Below are 18,797 nucleotides of genomic sequence, written 5' to 3'. Positions count from 1 at the left end.
GTACATGAGTCTTTGTGAATTTCATTAAACATTAGACAGTTGTTCAGGTTATGCTTATAGGCAAGACAGAAATGTAGGCCTTTATGCTATATTCTTGGCATTTGTGAATTTGATGAAAGTTGAAAATGTGTGCTAACTCATTTATTCATTGATTCAGTGGTTATTTTGTGAATATCTGTTGTATTTTGCTAACCATTTGGGATACAGTGACAGATAAGATAGTACAACAGAGTTTTCAGATTCGTGGGGAAAGGTGTGTGGTGGTACAAGACTGCATGGTAACCGGTTTTTCTTTTGGGAAAACACAAGGAACTTTTTTCTTGGTTTTGGTTAGGATGCATTTGACTGCAAGTAAGAGAAAACTGACCAATAGTGGCTTAAACCACAAGAACATTTAGTGTTTACTTAATGAGAAATTCTGAGAATAGTGGTATATGACTGGCTCAGCTTACTGGTGTTTTCATGGACCCAGGAACCTTCTGGTCTTTCTCCATTGCTTATCATCCTTAGCTTTTATCTTTGTAGTCTCATGTTTATTTCTTAATGGTCTTACCATGGCTGCCATAACTCCAGGGAGCACAGCAGTGCTTTGAGCAAGAAGCAGGGGTTGAGACAAAGACTCTAAGCAAGTTTCTCTTTTTTGGGGGGTGGAGGGCCGAGTTCTCCCCGCTGACTGTGCTTCACAACTCATTGGCTTGAATTGGGCCATTTGCCCATCCCTAGATTAATCACTAAAAAAAGGGAAATGGCAAAGAGGAACTGTGGCTCATTTAGACCAATCATGATTTATCTTTTAGGATTGGTTGGGGCTCTCTGGGATCAAGGGCTCTCTGCCAGGTGTCCACAGTGTTAAATCAGGTTCTGTTAAGCAAGAATGTCTTTTGGACACAGGAGTGAATTGTTTCTGCCACAACGCTGCAGAGATATTTCTTTCTTTTAAAAAAAAATGTTCATTGGGGCGCCTGGGTGGTTTAGTTGGTTAAGCGTCTGACTTCAGCTCAGGTCATGATCTCATGGTTTGTGAGTTCGAGCCCTGCTCTGGGCTCTGTGCTGACAGCTTGGATCTTGGAGCCTGCTTCAGATTCTGTGTCTCCCTCTCTGCCCCTCCCCTGCTCATTCTCTCCCCCTCCCCCTCCCCCTCCCCCTCCCCCTCCCCTCCCCCTCCCCCTCCCCTCCCCCTCCCCTCCCCCTCTCTCTCTCTCTCTCTCTCTCTCTCTCTCTCTCCCCCCCTCTCCCCCCCTCTCCCCCTCTCCCCCTCTCCCTCTCTTCCCCTCTCTTCCCCTCTCCCTCTCTCCCTCTCTCTCAAAAATGAATAAAAGTGTTTATTCACTTTTGAGAGCGAGAGCACAAGCAGGGGGAGAGAGAGAGAGGAGAGAAAGAGAATCCCCAGCGGACTCCTCGCTGTCAGTGCAGAGCTCCACAAAATGTGAGATCACAACCTGAGCCAAATCAAGAGTTGGACGCTTAACGGACTTGAGCCACCCAGGCGCCCCTTAATATTCCTGTAGTAACGTTTTTTGGGAATTTCTTAAATGCTTTAGAACATCAGACAACAAAATTTTTATCAATGTGTACTCAAATATTTTATTTTTTTAATATTAAAAAATTATTTTTAATGTGTATTTTTAAGAGCGGGAGAGACAGAGCATGAGTGGGGGAGGGACAGAGAGAGAGAGGGAGACACAGACTTGGAAGCAGGTTCCAGGCTCCGAGCTGTCATCACAGAGCCTGACGTGGGGCTCAAACTCACAGACTATGAGATCATGACCTGAACTTAAGACGGGTGCTTCACTGACTGAGCCACCCAGGCGCCCTTCGATAAATATTTTAGTAAAAAAAATAATTTTGTAACGTATGAACCCATTTAGAGTAGATCAATTGAAAGTCTATTAAAAGCATTCAAAATGATTAATCAGAAATGTTATAGAAGTTAACTTTTATGTTTGATGGGAGGTTTAACTAGATAACCTCATAAGATTCTCTCTCCCTGGTTCTGATCTCAGTGCTCTTCAATCCCTGTATGTTAGCCATGACTGCCAGCTGGTGTTGTTGACATTTGTCCTATAAATCTATCTGTTTCAGCTGGCATAATTCATTGTAGTACCTAAGGATTGTAGTACCACCATTGAGGATTCCTTTTTTTCCCCCATGGGTCTGTATGTTATCCTACCTCTGGTTAGACCCAGAGAAATTAGATCCAAGAAAGGGGCAGACTAAAGAGGGGACTCCTTAAGGGAAGAAAATAAAGTTAAATTTTTGATCTCCTAGGCTAATTGAAACCCTGGCCTAAAGCTTTTATTATCTTTCAACTACAACCTTTCAGTACTAAGTGTTCTCCCTATTCCAGCTTATAGCAAATACCCTGTACCCGTTCATATTTCTTTAGGGAAGTTGCAAACATTGGCAGTGCTGTTGCGACAGCTCAAGGCAGAGGGCCACCGGGTGCTCATATTCACCCAGATGACTCGAATGCTGGATGTATTGGAACAGTTTCTTACCTACCACGGCCACCTCTACTTGCGTCTGGATGGGTCTACTAGAGTTGAACAGAGACAGGTAACCCAGGCATCTGTAGCCCTCAAAGGCTTACTTCAGCTACTGTCTCCCAGAAGGGGCCCCACTAAGCTTTGGGTCTGTTTTTGGGCCTCTGTCTCCTAATACTACCTTTTTTTTTTTTCTCTAGGCTTTGATGGAACGATTCAATGCAGACAAACGCATATTCTGCTTTATCCTTTCAACTCGGAGTGGGGGCGTGGGTGTAAACCTTACAGGAGCAGACACTGTTGTTTTTTATGACAGCGACTGGAATCCCACCATGGATGCTCAGGCCCAGGATCGCTGTCACCGGATTGGCCAGACCCGAGATGTCCACATCTACAGGTATTGCCTAGTCTTCCCTCATGTTGTATCCTCTTTACTGATAGGGTTTTATTAACGTATTTGGCTATTTACACATGCCTTCATCACTCCCTAGACTCATCAGTGAACGGACAGTGGAGGAGAACATCCTAAAAAAGGCAAATCAAAAGAGAATGTTGGGAGACATGGCCATTGAGGGAGGCAACTTCACCACAGCCTATTTTAAACAGGTACTAAGATCTTCCAGCCTATGGAGGAGAGAATTACTTCTGCTTATTAAAGAGGATGCTTTGGCCTCTACCTGCCTTTTCAACTAGTGGCACTTGTGACTATTTCTAAGAGCTGTCATCTCATAGTTGTAGACCGGGGCCCAGCATTCTATTGGCTGACACTTCTTCCTCTGTTCTCTCCAAAGCAGACCATCCGAGAGCTGTTTGATATGCCCCTGGAAGAGCCACCTGGCTCATCTGTACCCTCTGCCCCTGAAGAGGAGGAAGAGACTGTGGCCAGCAAGCAGACCCATATCCTAGAGCAGGTGAAAAAAGAGTGGGCAATCTATAGAGCAGAGCTAATAGTTATGATGTCTATGATTTCTCAGCCCATTGAGCTTTTGTAGGGGGAAAGGACGTTTTTGCTGCTTTCCAGATTACTGTTGACCTTTTCTTTCTTTTTTTCTTTTTCATGTTTATTCATTTTTATTTTGAGAAGAGAGAGAACATGGGCAAACAGGAGGGGTAGGTAGAGAGAGGGAGAGAGAGAATCCCAAGCATGCTCCTTGCTGTCAGCACAGAGCCTGATGCAAGGCTTGATCTCACAAACCATGAGATCATGATCTGAGCTGAAAGCAAGAGTCGTAAGCTTAACCAACTTAGCCACTCAGGCACACCCCTACTGTTGGCCTTTGATGGTTGGGAGTAGATTGTTTATTGGTTCACAAGATTTCATAGAAAAAAGGCTTTGGACTCCTCAGTTACAGGTTTGAATTCTAACAGTACTCGTTAATAATTGTGTTTGTTAAGTCAAGTGTGTTTAATCTTATGAGTCTCACTTTCCACTTTTTGAAAGTTAATGAGAAGGAAGTAACTGTGGGGCGCCTGGGTGGCGCAGTCGGTTAAGCGTCCGACTTCAGTCAGGTCACGATCTCACGGTCCGTGAGTTCGAGCCCCGCGTCAGGCTCTGGGCTGATGGCTCAGAGCCTGGAGCCTGTTTCCGATTCTGTGTCTCCCTCTCTCTCTGCCCCTCCCCCGTTCATGCTCTGTCTCTCTCTGTCCCAAAAATAAATAAACGTTGAAAATAAAAAATAAAAAAAAATAAAAAAAAAAAAAGGAAGTAACTGAGGTTTAAATGGCATAATGGATGTAAGAAGTGCTTTCTATGTGGTGTAACCTCTTATTTTTCAAACACCAGTGCATAGTAGAATCACTTGGAAAGCTTTTTGGTTTTTAATTTTTTTTAAATAGGCTCTACACCCAACGTAGGGCTTGAACTCATGACCCTGAGATCAAGAATCACACATTACACCAACTGAACCAGCCAAGTGCCCCAAAAAACTATTTAATTTTATTTACTTTTTTTTAAAATAATTTATTTTTAAGTAGGCTCCATGCCCACTTGAATGTGGGGCTTGAGTTCATGATCTTGACATTAAGAGTCTCAGGCTCTACTGACAGAACCAGGCGGGTGCCCCTGAAGAGCTTTTCATTTAAAACTGTTTTTATTATTATTTTTTAAATATTAAAAAAATGTTTTTAATGTTCATTTATTTACTTCTGAAAGATAGTGTGCTCCTGTGCAAGCAGGGGAGGGACAGACAGAATCCCAAACAGGTTCTGTGCTGTCCACACAGAGCCTGACATGGGGCATAATCTCACAAACCATGAGAACATGACCTGAGCCAAAGTCAGGAGTCAGACACCTAAGCCACTGCGCCACCCAGGCGCCCCTTAATATGTTTTTTTTTTTTAATGTTTATTTTTGTGAGAAAGACACAGAGTGTGTGTGGGGGAGGGGCAGAGAGAGTGGGAGACACAGAATCTGAAGCAGGCTCCAGGCTCCAAGGTGTCAGCACAGAGTCTGATGTGGGGCTCCAACGCATGAACTGTGAGATCATGACTTGAGCCGAAGTCGGACGCTTAACTGACTGAGCCACCCAGGTGCCCCAATATGTTCTTTTTTAATGTTTGTTTTTTTTTTGAGAGAGTGCATGCATATAAGTAGAGGAGTGGGAGAGGGGCAGAGAGAGAAGGAAGACAGAGGATCAGAAGCAGGCTCTATGCTGACAGCAGAGAGCCCAATGTTGGGCTTGAACTCACGAATCGTGAGATTATGACCTGAGCCAAAGTCGGACACTCAACTGACTAAGCCACCCAGGTGTTTCCCCCTCGGCTCCCTGAGAGGTTTTTAAAGGATTGATTCCTGGGACCCCATCTCAGAATATACTAAGTTGTGATTTTGGGGGGCAAGGGCTGGGCATTTGTATTTTTTCAGAAGTAGTAGAGACCATGGAGATGTTTTTTCCCTACCAAGTGCCTTGCCCTCATTGCTGAGCACACTCTAGGTTGCATCTCTTGGTGACTTTGATATGAGCTTCCTGGATATTCATTTCAAGGAAAAGACAAGATGTGGTAGTGTGTTGTCAAGATGGATCTTGAGGCAAAGAAGAATTGGGGATTTTTGTGTATTTAAAGCTTTCTGGGGGCACCTGGGTGGCTCAGTGGGTTAAGCGTCTAACTTCGGCTCACGTCACGATCTCACAGTTCACAACTTCAAGCCCCGCATCAGGCTCTGTGCTGACAGCTCAGAGCCTGGAACTTGCTTTGGATTCTGTGTCTCCCTCTCTCTGCCCCTCCCCCACTCATGCTCGCTCTCTCACTCCTCTCTTTCTCTCTCTCTCTTTCTGAGAAATAAACATTAAAAAAATAAATAAAAACTAAAGCTTTCTGGGACTTTTTTTTTTAAGGTTTACTTACTTTGAGAGAGTGAGAGATCACCACTGGGGGAGGGGCAGAGAGAGAATTCTAACACATCCTACACAATCAGCACAGAGCCCGATGTGGGGCTCGAACTCACAAACTGAGATAATGCATGACCTGAGCCATAATCACTTAACTGACTGAGCCACCCAGGCGCTCCTCTGGGACTGCTCTTTAAAATTATTTTTATTCTGGGGCGCCTGGGTGGCACAGTCGGTTAAGCGTCCGACTTCAGCCAGGCCACGATCTTGCGGTCCGTGAGTTCGAGCCCCATGTCGGGCTCTGGGCTGATGGCTCGGAGCCTGGAGCCTGTTTCTGATTCTGTGTCTCCCTCTCTCTCTGCCCCTCCCCCGTTCATGCTCTGTCTCTCTCTGTCCCAAAAATAAATAAAAAACGTTGAAAAAAAAATTAAAAAAAAAATAAATAAAATTATTTTTATTCTTATTATTCACGTATTTATCTTGAGTGAGAGTGCACATGCACAAGCAAGGGAGGGGCAGACTTAAGCAGGCTCCGCGCCCAGCGTGGAGTCCAGCTTGGAGTTCAGTCTCAAAACCATGAGATCACAACCTGAGCCAAAATCAAGTTGGACCCTTAACCACTGAGCTGCCCGGGCCACCCTGGGACTTTTTTTTTTTTTTCTCTAGATGTTTATTTTTGAGAGGGAGAGACAGAGGGCAAGTGGGGAAGGGGCAGAGAGGGACACAGAATCCAAAGCAGGCTCCAGTCTCCAAGCTGTTGGCACAGAGTCTGACGTAGGGCTCGAACTCATGGACCACGAGATCGTGACCTGAACTGAAGTCGGCCACTTAACTCACTGAGCTGCCCAGGCAGCCTAGGATTGTTTTTTTTGTTTTTTGTTCTTTTTTTTTTTAAAGGAGATCTAAGGCTGACTTGAATGGAAAAGGAAGCAGAGCTAGAGGTTTCTAAAAACAGTTCATCACTGGTGGGCCACCAAGTCAAATCTGTTTCATCCTATGTGGAAATACTGCATTGCTTTGGTAACTCTGAGGGCCCAGAAGAGAGTTGAGTTCTGTTGTAAACCTGGTTTGGTTTAAACTTGGCTTCAGATTCTTGCCAGAATCGAACTACAGGATATAAAGTTCTTTAATTTTTGTGGTTTTTTGCTTCCCCACATCCTTGCAGGCACTGTGTCGGGCAGAGGATGAAGAGGATATCCGTGCGGCCACCCAGGCCAAAGCTGAACAGGTGGCTGAGCTTGCAGAATTCAATGAGAATGATGGATTTCCTGCTGGTGACGGAGAGGAGGCCGGCCGGCCTGGGGCTGAGGATGAAGAGATGTCCCGGGCTGAGCAGGAAATTGCTGCCCTTGTAGAACAGGTCAGTGTCGGACCCACTAGTTCTTAACCTCACCCTTCTCAGCTTCTTCCTCTGGACCTTGTGATCCTCCTCCTATCTTCCCTGGTGAAAATAATCAAGGGTGATGGGCCCTGGTTGCCAAGTTCCTATGTTCATCACCGCTTCTCCTTCCCACAGCTGACCCCCATTGAGCGTTATGCCATGAAATTCCTGGAAGCCTCACTGGAGGAGGTGAGCCGAGAGGAGCTCAAGCAGGCAGAAGTGAGTATTTCTAGGGGTGAGGATAGAAGTGGGAAGTTGATTCTTTCTAACCAGTCCCAGTCTGCTTGCCTCCCTCTGACCACCCACTGTTCGGGCTCTGTTGTTGGTAGGAGCAAGTGGAAGCTGCCCGCAAGGACCTGGACCAAGCCAAGGAGGAGGTGTTCCGCCTACCCCAAGAGGAGGAGGAGGGGCCAGGGGCTGGGGATGAGGTTTCCTGTGGGACTGGTGGAGGCAGTCACCGGCGCAGTAAGAAGGCCAAGGCCCCTGAAAGGCCAGGGACTCGCGTCAGTGAACGTCTTCGTGGAGCCCGGGCTGAGACTCAAGGGGCAAACCACACTCCTGTCACATCCACCCATCATACCCGCAGCACTTCCACACCCCCACGCTGCAGCCCTGCCAGGGAGAGAGTTCCCCGGCCAGCACCTAGGCCTCGACCCACTCCAGCTTCAGCTCCTGCTGTAATTCCTGCCCCAATCCCTGTTCCAATCCCTGCCCCAATCCCCATTTCAGCCCCAAATCCAATAACCATGCTTCCTGTTCATATCTTGCCTTCTCCTCCACTTCCCCCTTCACAGATTCCTCCCTCTTGTTCTTCTGCCTGTACGCCTCCTCCTGCCTGTACACCTCCGCCAGCTCATACTCCACCTCCAGCCCAAACCTCTCTCTCAACTCCTTCTTCCCCTCTCCTGCTTGGTCTACCTTCTGTGCCCGTCTCCCCCCCAGTCACCAACCTCCCCTTGGGCTTGGGGCCTGAGACAGAACTGTGTGCACAAGCATTGGCATCCACCGAGTCCCCGGAGCTGGCTGATATGGCCAGTTCCGAGACTTCCCCACTTACTCTTGTGCCCCCTAAGGATCTGTTGCCAGTTGCTGTTGAGATCCTGCCTATGTCAGAGAAGAACCTTTCTCTCGCCTCTTCTGCACCTAGCCCAACCCTGGAGGCTGACAGCGTCCCCAACGGTCAAGAGCAGGAAGTGCCAGAGCCTGCTGAGGGGACCATCCTCACAGTGCTGCCTGATGGTGAGGAGGTGCCCTCCTGTCTGAGTGAGAGCAATGGGCTGGAGCTCCCACCTTCAGCAGCATCTGATGAGCTACTTCAGGAGCCGTTGGAGGCTGACAAGAGCTCAGAAGAGCTGGTGGAGGCCCAGACCCCAACCTCCAGCCCAGAGAAGCCACAGGAACTTGTTCCAGCAGAGGTCACAGCCCCATCAACCTCATCTTCGGCCACCTCCTCACCTGAGAGTCCTTCACCTGCCCGGCCCCCTCGGCGTCGCACCAGTGCTGATGTAGAAATTAGGGGTCAGGGGGCTGGTCGGCCAGGGCAGCCTCCAGGCCCCAAAGTGCTTCGCAAGCTGCCAGGACGGCTAGTGACTGTGGTAGAGGAAAAGGAACTGGTGAGGCGACGGCGACAGCAGCGGGGAACTGCCAGCACCCTAGTGCCTGGGGTCTCTGAGACTGGTACCAGCCCGGGAAGCCCATCTGCCCGCAGCATGTCGGGGCCAGAATCCTCACCTCCCACCGGTGGGCCCTGTGAAGCTGCTCCCCCATCCACACTGCCCACCCCAACCCAGCAACCCTTCATAGCTCGCCGTCGCATTGAGCTGGGGGTGACTGGTGGGGGCAGCCCAGAGAACGGAGAAGGGGCACTTCTTGCCATCACCCCTCCTGCTGTGAAACGTCGGAGGGGGAGGCCCCCCAAGAAGAACAGGTCTCCAGCAGATGCTGGGCGAGGGGTGGATGAGGTACCTTCATCCACCTCTAAGGGAAAAACCAATGGGGCTGACCCAGTCCCTGGGGCTGAGACCCTTATTGTTGCGGAGCCTGTCCTGGGACCCCAGCCTAGTCCTGGGTCCCAGCCTCTTGGACCCCAGCCAATTCACAGACCCGAGCCCATCATCCTATCACCTGTGGAGAAAAGAAGGCGTGGGCGGCCCCCTAAGGCACGAGATTTGCCCATTCCTGGGACCATTTCCTCTCCAGGGGATGGCAACTTAGAGAGCCGGACACAGCCACTCCCGCTACCACCTCCCCTGCCACCACTCCCACCACTCCTAGCCTGTCCCACTGCTACTGTCGCCAACACTGTCACCAATCTCACCATTTCAACATCCCCACCCAAGCGGAAACGGGGTCGACCTCCCAAGAATCCACCATCACCTCGGCCCAGCCAGCTCCCTGTCTTGGACCGTGACAGCTCTTCTGTCCTCGAGAGCTGTGGATTGGGGAGGCGGCGGCAACCCCAGGGCCAGGGGGAGAGTGAGGGTAGTTCCTCTGATGAGGACGGAAGCCGCCCCCTCACCCGCCTGGCCCGCTTGCGGCTTGAAGCAGAGGGAATGCGGGGGCGAAAGAGTGAAGGGTCCATGGTGGTGGCTGTAATTCAGGATGACCTGGATTTAGCAGATAGTGGGCCAGGCGGGTTAGATTTGACACCTCCTGTGGTCTCGTTAGCTCCAAAACTGCGCTCTACCCGGCTGCGTCCAGGGTCTCTAGTTCCCCCGCTAGAGACTGAGAAGGTGCCTCGCAAACGGGCAGGGGCCCCAGTTGGCGGGGGCCCTGGGCTGGCAAAGCGGGGCCGCCTACAGCCCCCGAGTCCCTTGGGACCTGAGGGTTCTGTAGAGGAGTCTGAGGCTGAAGCCTCAGGCGAGGAAGAGGAAGGGGATGGGACCCTACGTCGCCGGCCTGGCCCCCGTCGACTTGGTGGGGCCACCAACCAAGGGGACCAGCGTATCCTGCGCAGCAGTGCCCCCTCCCACCTGGCTGGCCCTACCGTTAGTCACAGAGGCCGCAAGGCCAAGACGTGAGTGGGCTGCCCCTCCACCTGGGCTTTCCGCCATGGCCCCTCTCCCTCCACAACCAGGCCTGACTCTGTTAACCACTACTTGAAGTCTTTTGAGGGGGAAAGCCTCCAGGGAGACATAGGGGCCTTCTCCCTTCTTTCCACCAAAGTAGGGGGTAGGCAACTGGTTGTCATGGAAACGGGGCTCTTCATATACCCCCTTCCCTTCCACCCCACAAGGCTGGGCAGTGTTAAGGGTGGCAAGATAGTCTCTGTCCCCACCCCCTTGTACTTGATTCCCCAGCTATCTTTCACAGCCCCCACCTTTAGGGGAAGGGGGAGGGGCTTCTTCTCTACCATGAGTTTTTTTTTTTTTCTTTTTTTTTTAAGAAGAAAAAATAATAAACTTAGTTTCTGTATGAGCATCCGCGTAAGGAGGCTTCTGATTTTCTGGTCTGGTGGAGGGTTGGGTGGGAACTTGGGCATCGTTTTCCTCCTCTCTCTTGTTCTTGCCAAAACCCTAGTACCTGATCTCTAACCCAGAATTATGTGTCTTTGAGGTAGAAATCACCCAAGAGGAGGGAAGATTGGCAAATCTGATCTGGTAGGGTGTCTTTCCCTAAAGTTTCAGTTTTAAGTCACTCCAACTCATACTTTTTCTCTCCTCCTATTCCCTTAGTTCTGGACTTTCCCTCAGAGCTCTCTGATGCCTCAGATTTTCCCCTGCTTTTACTCCTCTTGCTCAGGTGCTTTCACTCCTTTTCCAGAAGGCAGGCATCCTACCTCCAGTTGCTCCATCCCCCTTTTGCTTCCCTCCTTCTAGCCAAACTAGTTTGAGTCAGCCACACCCCATTCCGAGCTCCTGGGGCTTTTCAGGAGGTGGCTGGCCACCCAACCCCACCCCTGGGCTTGGCTTGGAGACCTGAGTCAGCTCCTTCTCCACCCAAGCCAAATCAAACCTGAGGCAGGAGCCGAAACTCACAGTCCCTCAAGGCCTATAGCCAGGTAAGAGCTCCTGTTCATTTTTACATTTCCTTTGATCACTTCTGGACCCTCTCTTTGCATTCCCCCCCAATGACTACATCTGTGTTTACCTCAGCAGTTCTTTTCCCATACCCACTCTTCAGCCTTGTGGTAGAGATTCTTTGCACTCTTCTTATCTTGCCTTTCCTCTTTCCATCTATCCTTTGTTACTTGTGTTCAGAGAACTGCAAATGGTTCTGTTTTGTGTAGGATGTAGGGGGATGGTTGGAGATGAGGGTGGAAAGGTGGTTTGATGCCAGAGCTCAGAGGACTTGAGAAGTTAGGGGAATGAGAAGTGATTAAGCAAGGCATCGTTATGTAGGTTTCTGTGTGGGTTATGAGGTCAGACTGGTCCTGGGTTAATTAAAATGGAGAGTAGAGGTAGCAGGGAGTCAGCATAGCAAAAGAGGCCCTGATTTACGCAGGTAAGGATTTTCTGGTGTTCAGTGTCCTCAGCTACAAAGAGAGCTTGAATGGATAATTTTCCCCTTCCTTTCCCCCATCCCTGTGTTGTCATCCACCGTGTTTTCACATGAAATGATTGCTTTGCTTAAAGTGGGGTATAGGGCTTAGGGTGCTATTTTGTGACCCCTTAATATTCAGGGGCAGCCTCTGAGGAACTTCAGGAAAATTTAAGCCCTCTGAAATACAGTTTAAAGTCACTGACTTATATAGTCTGATTCCTAGCAGCTTTTGAGATGGTTTTTCTCCTGCTTGTCAGTGTGCTCCTGTCATTTTCCTTTCCCCTACATGTCAAAACAGCAAAACAGATAATGCGATATTCACACCAGCTTGCCTTTAAAGGCTCCAAATCTTAGGCTGAGAAAAAAGGATTCCGGCCACACATTTCCTCTCTTGGTCTATGAGTCACTGGAAGAATTCCGCATAAGGCAGCTTACCTGACAGTTGGGCTAGGTCACGAGGACCCATCAGAGAGAGGGGTGGAGTCTGAGCACGCCAGACCAATGGCTCAATTGTTGGGCTTACAAGTACCTTGACTGTATCGCCCACAGGTGATGGAGGACGAGGAGAAGGCAGTGGACACCTTGGTGAGCAACATGGAAGCTGCTCATTCTCCATCCCCCATCCGCTGCTGCTGGCTCCGCCTCCGCTACCTGGCAGCTACTAGCATTATCTGTGGCTGCTCTTGCCTGGGAGTCGTGGCCCTTGTGTTTGCCATCAAGGTGAGGAATGCAATTCCTATGGGAGCAGGGGGGTGGGTGTAGTTAGGCAATGGTTTGGTGTATCTGATCTATATCTACAGTGATCACGCAGTTACTAAGTACTTGTCAGAGCTTGGCTCTGGGCCTGCTGTCAAAGGGCTCACCGTCTAATGAAAGAGAGAACTGCGAAAATGGATAATTATGACTGGAATGCAGGTCATCAGTACTGTGACAGAGGAAATAGAAGGCATTTGGGGAGCTAGGGAGTGTACGTACGTGTGATTACATACATGTGTATAGTAGAGTAGGTGACAGGAAAATAACCTTAGGGGATGAGTGACTAAAGGTGAAAGGGCGTTCTAGGTAAAGGGAACAGTGTGTACCTGGACTATTAGTTCTGCATGACTGGACCACTGAGGAATAGTGACAGATGAAGCCAGAGGGCCCAGATTCCCAAGGGCTTCCAATGCTGTGCTTGGAGTTTAAACTTTATCTTCAGAGTACTGAGGAGTACTTTCTTTTTTTTTTTTTTTTTTTTTTTAATTTTTTTTAACGTTTATTTTTGAGACAGAGACAGAGCATGAATGGGGGAGGGTCAGAGAGAGAGGGAAACACAGAATCTGAAACAGGCTCCAGGCTCTGAGCTGTCAGCACAGAGCCCGATGTGGGGCTCGAACTCACAAACCGCGAGATCATGACCTGAGCCGAAGTCGGCCGCTTAACCGACTGAGCCACCCAGGCGCCTCCTGAGGAGTACTTTCAAGAGTTTTTGGAGAGGAGAGTGACATGGTCAGGCTTGTGTTTCAGTGAGATCTGCTCTCAAGGCCTGCATGGAAGATGGATTGGAAGGGGCAGAACTCCAGGCAGTTGAGCAGTGATTAGAGTGATCTGTAGCAGTTGGGAAGAAGCTGTGGAGTTTTGGAGAGGGCTTCACCATTTCCAAACACCTAACCAAAACTGCACATGGACCTTTTGAAAGGCCACACGGGATAACTTAAACATCATGCTGGAATTTTCTCAATCCTAGTTGGATTTTAATTATCAGAAACTGTATTCTTATCATCATGAGAATTTCTGGGCTTCATTAGGTCAAAATCATAAACAGAATCCTTAATAATGAGAGAGTTGAGACTCATGGGGCTAATACGAATGGAGTGTTGTTTGGACGTGGAGGTCGGGGGGCGGGGCTAAATACTCCAAGATAGCTCATTGTTTCTTGCCGAGGATTCCAAATTCTGAATGAACCTGGGATGAGTAGAAAAAGATAGGGAATAAAAGGATTGAAAAGTACTTTCCCATATGTGATCTTGTGAGCTAACAATGGCTACTTGGAGAAGTACACAGAACAGAGTGGGTACTTGCTTTGCAGATGAGGCTTGAGAGATAGACATTGGAAAGGGAGGTTAGGGGTTTGGGTGTCAGGTTTTGAGCCATGACAAGGATGGAGGATTGGTGTGGGACAATGGGTACTTTGGGTCAGAAGCAGGGGGAGAACCTAACCAAAAACCTGCCCCCACAGGCGGAAGAGCGGCATAAGGCAGGCCGGTCCGAGGAGGCAGTGCACTGGGGGGCCCGGGCCCGGAACTTCATCTTGGCCAGCTTTGCCGTCTGGCTTGCTGTCCTCATTCTGGGCCCTCTGCTTCTGTGGCTGCTCTCCTACGCCATCGCCCAGGCTGAGTGACCCTGGGTGGCCTCTGCTGAGAGTCAGCGAGACCTCCTGGATCCTGCAGTGCGGCATTGCTAGGGTCTGGGGCGAGCAGTGGTCCTTCCTGGCTGGAAGGATGGTGCCTCTCTCAAAGGGCTTTGGAAGAGCTCTTCTAGACCTTTCTAAAAGGAGGCAGCAGCTGAGACTGATGAGGGGAGGCCAGCCTGCTCTGTTCTTTCAGTGCCCACCACCCCCTAATTCCCCCAGCCCATCACATCCTAGGGGCCTCAACCCAGAGGTGGGGTTGAAAACCAGGCCTGATTTTATTAGAATTTGTTTTGTAATAAAAAGCTTTTTTAGTGGTGAAATGCTCCTGTCTAATTGTTGTTCCCCTACTTTCCCCGGGTTCTTGGCGAGAGCCAGACTGGACATGTGACCGATGGCGAAATCTGCATTTCCCTTTACCTAGGCACTCCGAGAGAAAGAAAGGATTTTTTTTTTTTCTTTCTCTCCACCCCCTCCCTTCTCCTGGTGGTTTCCCTTCTTGGAAGCACCCCAGCTTCTCCCGTACACATCAACAGAGACCCTGTGGCCAGATAGGAAGAGTAATAGCAGCAACCACTATTTACTGAGTGCTTACTATGTTCCAGGCTGTGTTCTAAGCACTTTATATTTCTTAACTCCTTCAGTCCTCACAGTTAATCGATATCAGGTACCATTATTTACATTTTATAGCTGAGGAAACAAGCACCCAATGTCACCCAGCTAGTGAGAGGCAGAGCTGGGATTGAACCCAGATAGCTTGCTTCCAGAGTCAAAAGAGGAATGGAAGGGTTGGATAGCAGTCACAGGTAAGTCTCTGCCCTGTGTGTGAAGCTTTGTAGGATTATAATGAATTTTCATATCTTGGGCCTCATGGTAATCTTAAACATATTTTATTTCAAATTTCGAAGTATACATGCAGGAAAATATCCCAAACAAATACAGAGTTTATAAACTAACGCAAAGCAAACATCTGAAAATCACCATTCAATCAAGAAATTGAACATTGCCTTTACTCCAAAACCTCCTTTATATCCCTCCCAATACCACTCCCTTCCTTTTTTCCCACAGGTAACTACCATTCTGATAAGTTTGTGGTGTTTTTTTTTTTTTTTTTAAGTTTATTATTTTGAGAGAGAGAGGGCACGAATGGGGGGAATGGCAGAGAGAGGGAGGGAGAGGATCCCAAGCAGGCTTTGCACTGTCAGGGCAGAGCCCAATGTGGGGGTCAAACTCATGAAACTGAGATTATGACTTGAGCTGAAATCAAGAGACAGACGCTTAATCGACTGAGCCACCTAGGCACCCTCCATTCTGATTTCTAACAATGGAATTTAGTCTTGCCTGCATTTAAGCATTGTATAAATGGAATCATATGTATTCTTTTCATATCTGGCTTCTTTAACATTATTGCTGAGATTAATATTTGATTCAGCTATAGTTTTCATTACTGTATGGTATTCCATTATATGAATATATTACATTTTATCCATTTCCTGTTGGTGGACTTTTGGGATGATTACAGTTTCGTGATATTATGAATCATGCTGCTGTGGACATCCTTGTACATGTCTCTTGGAGTACATGTGCTCTGGGAATTGAATTTTTGGATTATTTCACCATAATTTAGAGACCAGCAGAGCACGTAAATGAATTAGAGATATTTGTTGCACACCGAAGAGAGAAGATTAAAGAGAAGAAGAGGCACATGATGGTTGTCTTCAGTGTTCTGAAGTGCTCCAGGAAATAAAAGTGAAGAGACTCTATTGTTGGTCCCAGAGGTTAGAGTTACAGCAATGGATAGAAGCCATACCTAGGGCACTGATGGTCAATCTTGTCTTCACAATAGAACTGCCTGGGGAGCCTTAAAAAGTACTTAATGCCTGGGCTTTTGTCCCTAGGGATTCTGATTTAATTGGTGTAAGCTGCTGCCTCCACATCAGTATAACACATTTTAGATTTCATAAAGAAACTTTTTTTTTTTTTAAACAACATTTCTTTTTTTTTTCAACGTTTATTTATTTTTGGGACAGAGAGAGACAGAGCATGAACGGGGGAGGGGCAGAGAGAGAGGGAGACACAGAATCGGAAACAGGCTCCAGGCTCTGAGCCATCAGCCCCAGAGTGTGACGCGGGGCTCGAACTCCCAGACCGCGAGATCGTGACCTGGCTGAAGTCGGACGCTTAACCGACTGCGCCACCCAGGCGCCCCATAAAGAAACTTTTTTAAAAGTAATATTTCATTAATCATTTTCAGTTTCTAGAGGAAACTATCCCATTCCCCCAAACTGATTAAATGAGGTCTTGCTATTTTTTAAAATTTTTTTTTTTTGATGTTTATTTTTGAGAGAGACAGAGACAGAATGCGAGTGGGTTGGGGCAGAGAGAGAGGGAGGCACAGAATCCGAATGGGGGTCGAACTCATGAGCTGAGAGACCCAAACCAAAGTCGGACGCTCAACCGACTGAGCCACCAGGGGCCCCAAGGTCTTGCTACTTTTAAACTCAATTTTGAAAAATTTCAAGCCTACTGAACAAAAGAATAGTACGATGAACTCATGTGCTCTTCACCTAGATTTATACTTTTTTAACATTTCACATTTGTTTTAGATCTTTCTAAATGCACAAACTGTTATTGTGGAACCATTTGAGAGTAAGTTGAAGGCCCTTCTTTCCTAAATACTTACAATTTAAAAAAATGCTTATTTATTTTGAAAAAGAGAAAGCAAGATTGGCGGAGAGGCAGAGAGACAGAGAGAATCCCAGGCAGTTTCCTTGCTGTCAGTTTAGAGCCCAATTTCTTGAACTGTGGGATTATGACCTGAGCTGAAATCAAGAGTTGCTTAACTGGCTGAGCCACTCAGGAGCCAGTGTCAGTTTTAATGTAAGTATGGTCCCAGATTGTTTTTTAGTTCAATTTGTTAGATTCATTACTGTCATCCTTAAAATGTTTGGTTGAGGTATAATTTATATGAAGTAAAGTACACAGATCTTAAGTGTGCAGCTTGGTGAACACCTCATAGAGGTGAAGACCTCTATATAATCAACCACCTAGGTGAGTAGAACATTTCTAGCACATCAGAAGGCTCCTCCATGTTCCTCTCAGCCTCATTAATCTTTGTGTTCCTGATTTTGACCAGTGGAAATTCCTTCAACTTGGTTCTTGTGTCCTGCTATGTCTCCACATTTCTTCACTTACTTTCTGGCCCAAGCCTGGGAATTGGCCATTTCTCCCAAGGAGTCCTGGTTCCTTGAACTGAGGACTATTACTTTAAAATGACTAGAGTAGAAGTGCCTGGGTGGCTCAATCGGTTAAGTGTCTGACTTTGGCTCAGGTCGTGATCTCACGGTTTTGTGAGTTGGAGCCCTATGTAAGGTTCTGTGCTGACAGCTCAGAGCCTGGAGCATGCTTCAGGTTCTGCATCTCCCTCTCTCTGTGCCCTTCACCCACTCACACACTCTCTCTCTCTCTCTCTCTCTCTCTCTCTCAAAAATAAACATTTAAAAAAATTAAAACGACTTAGAGTAGCTGTACTAATTCTTCTGGGATGTTATTGCTTTTAGGCCCTTTTAGAGATTAGAGCTATAACACATCTAATTTTATCTGTTTTAAATCTATTTTTTAAGTCATATGATTTTAATCAGTCATAAGGTTCTTTCTCCCCTTTCACCATCCCAAATTCCAAATTCCCACAGGAAGAAACTTGGCTGCCAACTACATCAACATGTTTATTCATTTGCCCAATTTCTGAATAATTATCCCATTATGCTACCAAACAGCCCACTAAAGTTAAGTTCAAGGTTTCTTTGCGATTTTGTTCAGATTGATGGTATAAAGTCAAAGTACTCAGTTAAAAAGTTACTTGGATTCGTTTTTCTCTTCTATGGTTGTGATCCCAAAGTGACATTTCTAAGATAGTTGCTAAAGATTAAATGAATTCATTCTGTGCCTTTTTTTTTTTTTTTTTGCTGGAACATAACCTCCACAAAAGGGTGAGGACTTCTCCCCCTCCCCTCCCCCCCCCCCCCCCCCCCCCCCCCGCCCACTGCTGATAGTCTAGCGTTTAGACGCTCAGCAAATATTGAATGAGTAAGTCAATGCCAGGGTTGAGTTATGCACTGAAAAGGCTTATGAAGTAAGTTGCTCCGGGCAGTATCACACACAATTTGGCAGGCTTAGAACAGAGTGTGATAATCCCCCAAGGCTTTTAAGGAGGTGGTGGTGGAAGACTGGGAAATGTATAACCCCAAATGGTGAGCACGAGGGCTTTGGAGATACTGAAGAGGCGCAGCAACCAGAGGACTGGGAAGCCTCTTCTGGTTGACAGGCTCTGACTCGTCCAAGTCCTCACCCAGTGGCACGTGGGGGTCCAAGCTGTATGCTCTGAGCATTTTTTTTAAGTGTTTACTTTTGAGAGAGCAAGTGCACAAACGGAGGAGAGACAGAGAGAAGGAGACAGATGATCCTAAGCAGCCTCTGCACTGACAGCAGAGAGCCCAATGTAGGGCTTGAACTCACAAACCCCTGAGATCATAACCTGAGCCGAAGTCAGATGCTCAACCGAGCCACCCAGGCGCCCACTCCAAGCCTTTTAAAAGCAGGGAAGTGACTTCTCAAAGCAGGCATTCCTGCTGCCAGGCTGCCAATATAAAAGTTTAAAAAAGAGCCAAATTCAGATAGTGATGCTAGAAGGAAAAGAAGGGGCCATGACCAAGTCCGGGAACCTGAGACGCAGC

General features: G+C 47.7%; 2 protein-coding genes across 2 annotated transcripts in view; both read left to right on the top strand.

Moving 5' to 3' along the window:
- Nucleotides 1-10,610, top strand: part of LOC101084157 (Snf2 related CREBBP activator protein) — a 35,254-nt gene extending 24,644 nt beyond the window's left edge. Inside the window, 7 exon segments of the mRNA XM_045047796.1 lie at nt 2,387-2,556; nt 2,684-2,880; nt 2,975-3,089; nt 3,275-3,394; nt 6,978-7,172; nt 7,329-7,412; nt 7,523-10,610. Coding sequence (XP_044903731.1) covers nt 2,387-2,556; nt 2,684-2,880; nt 2,975-3,089; nt 3,275-3,394; nt 6,978-7,172; nt 7,329-7,412; nt 7,523-10,213 — 3,572 coding nt within the window. The 3' untranslated portion in view covers nt 10,214-10,610.
- Nucleotides 10,611-10,653: 43 nt separating this feature from the next.
- On the top strand, nt 10,654-14,387 carry TMEM265 (transmembrane protein 265). Its single transcript, XM_011290532.3, has 3 exons — nt 10,654-11,193; nt 12,225-12,395; nt 13,894-14,387. Exons 2-3 carry the CDS (start codon nt 12,228-12,230, stop codon nt 14,053-14,055), a joined length of 330 nt encoding a protein of 109 aa, XP_011288834.1. The 5' UTR covers nt 10,654-11,193; nt 12,225-12,227; the 3' UTR covers nt 14,056-14,387.
- The last annotated feature ends 4,410 nt before the right edge of the window (nt 14,388-18,797 follow it).

Source organism: Felis catus, chromosome E3 (genome assembly GCF_018350175.1).
Source record: "Felis catus isolate Fca126 chromosome E3, F.catus_Fca126_mat1.0, whole genome shotgun sequence".
Taxonomy (NCBI): Eukaryota; Metazoa; Chordata; class Mammalia; order Carnivora; family Felidae; genus Felis; species Felis catus.
This window is presented reverse-complemented; position numbering and strand designations above follow the sequence as displayed.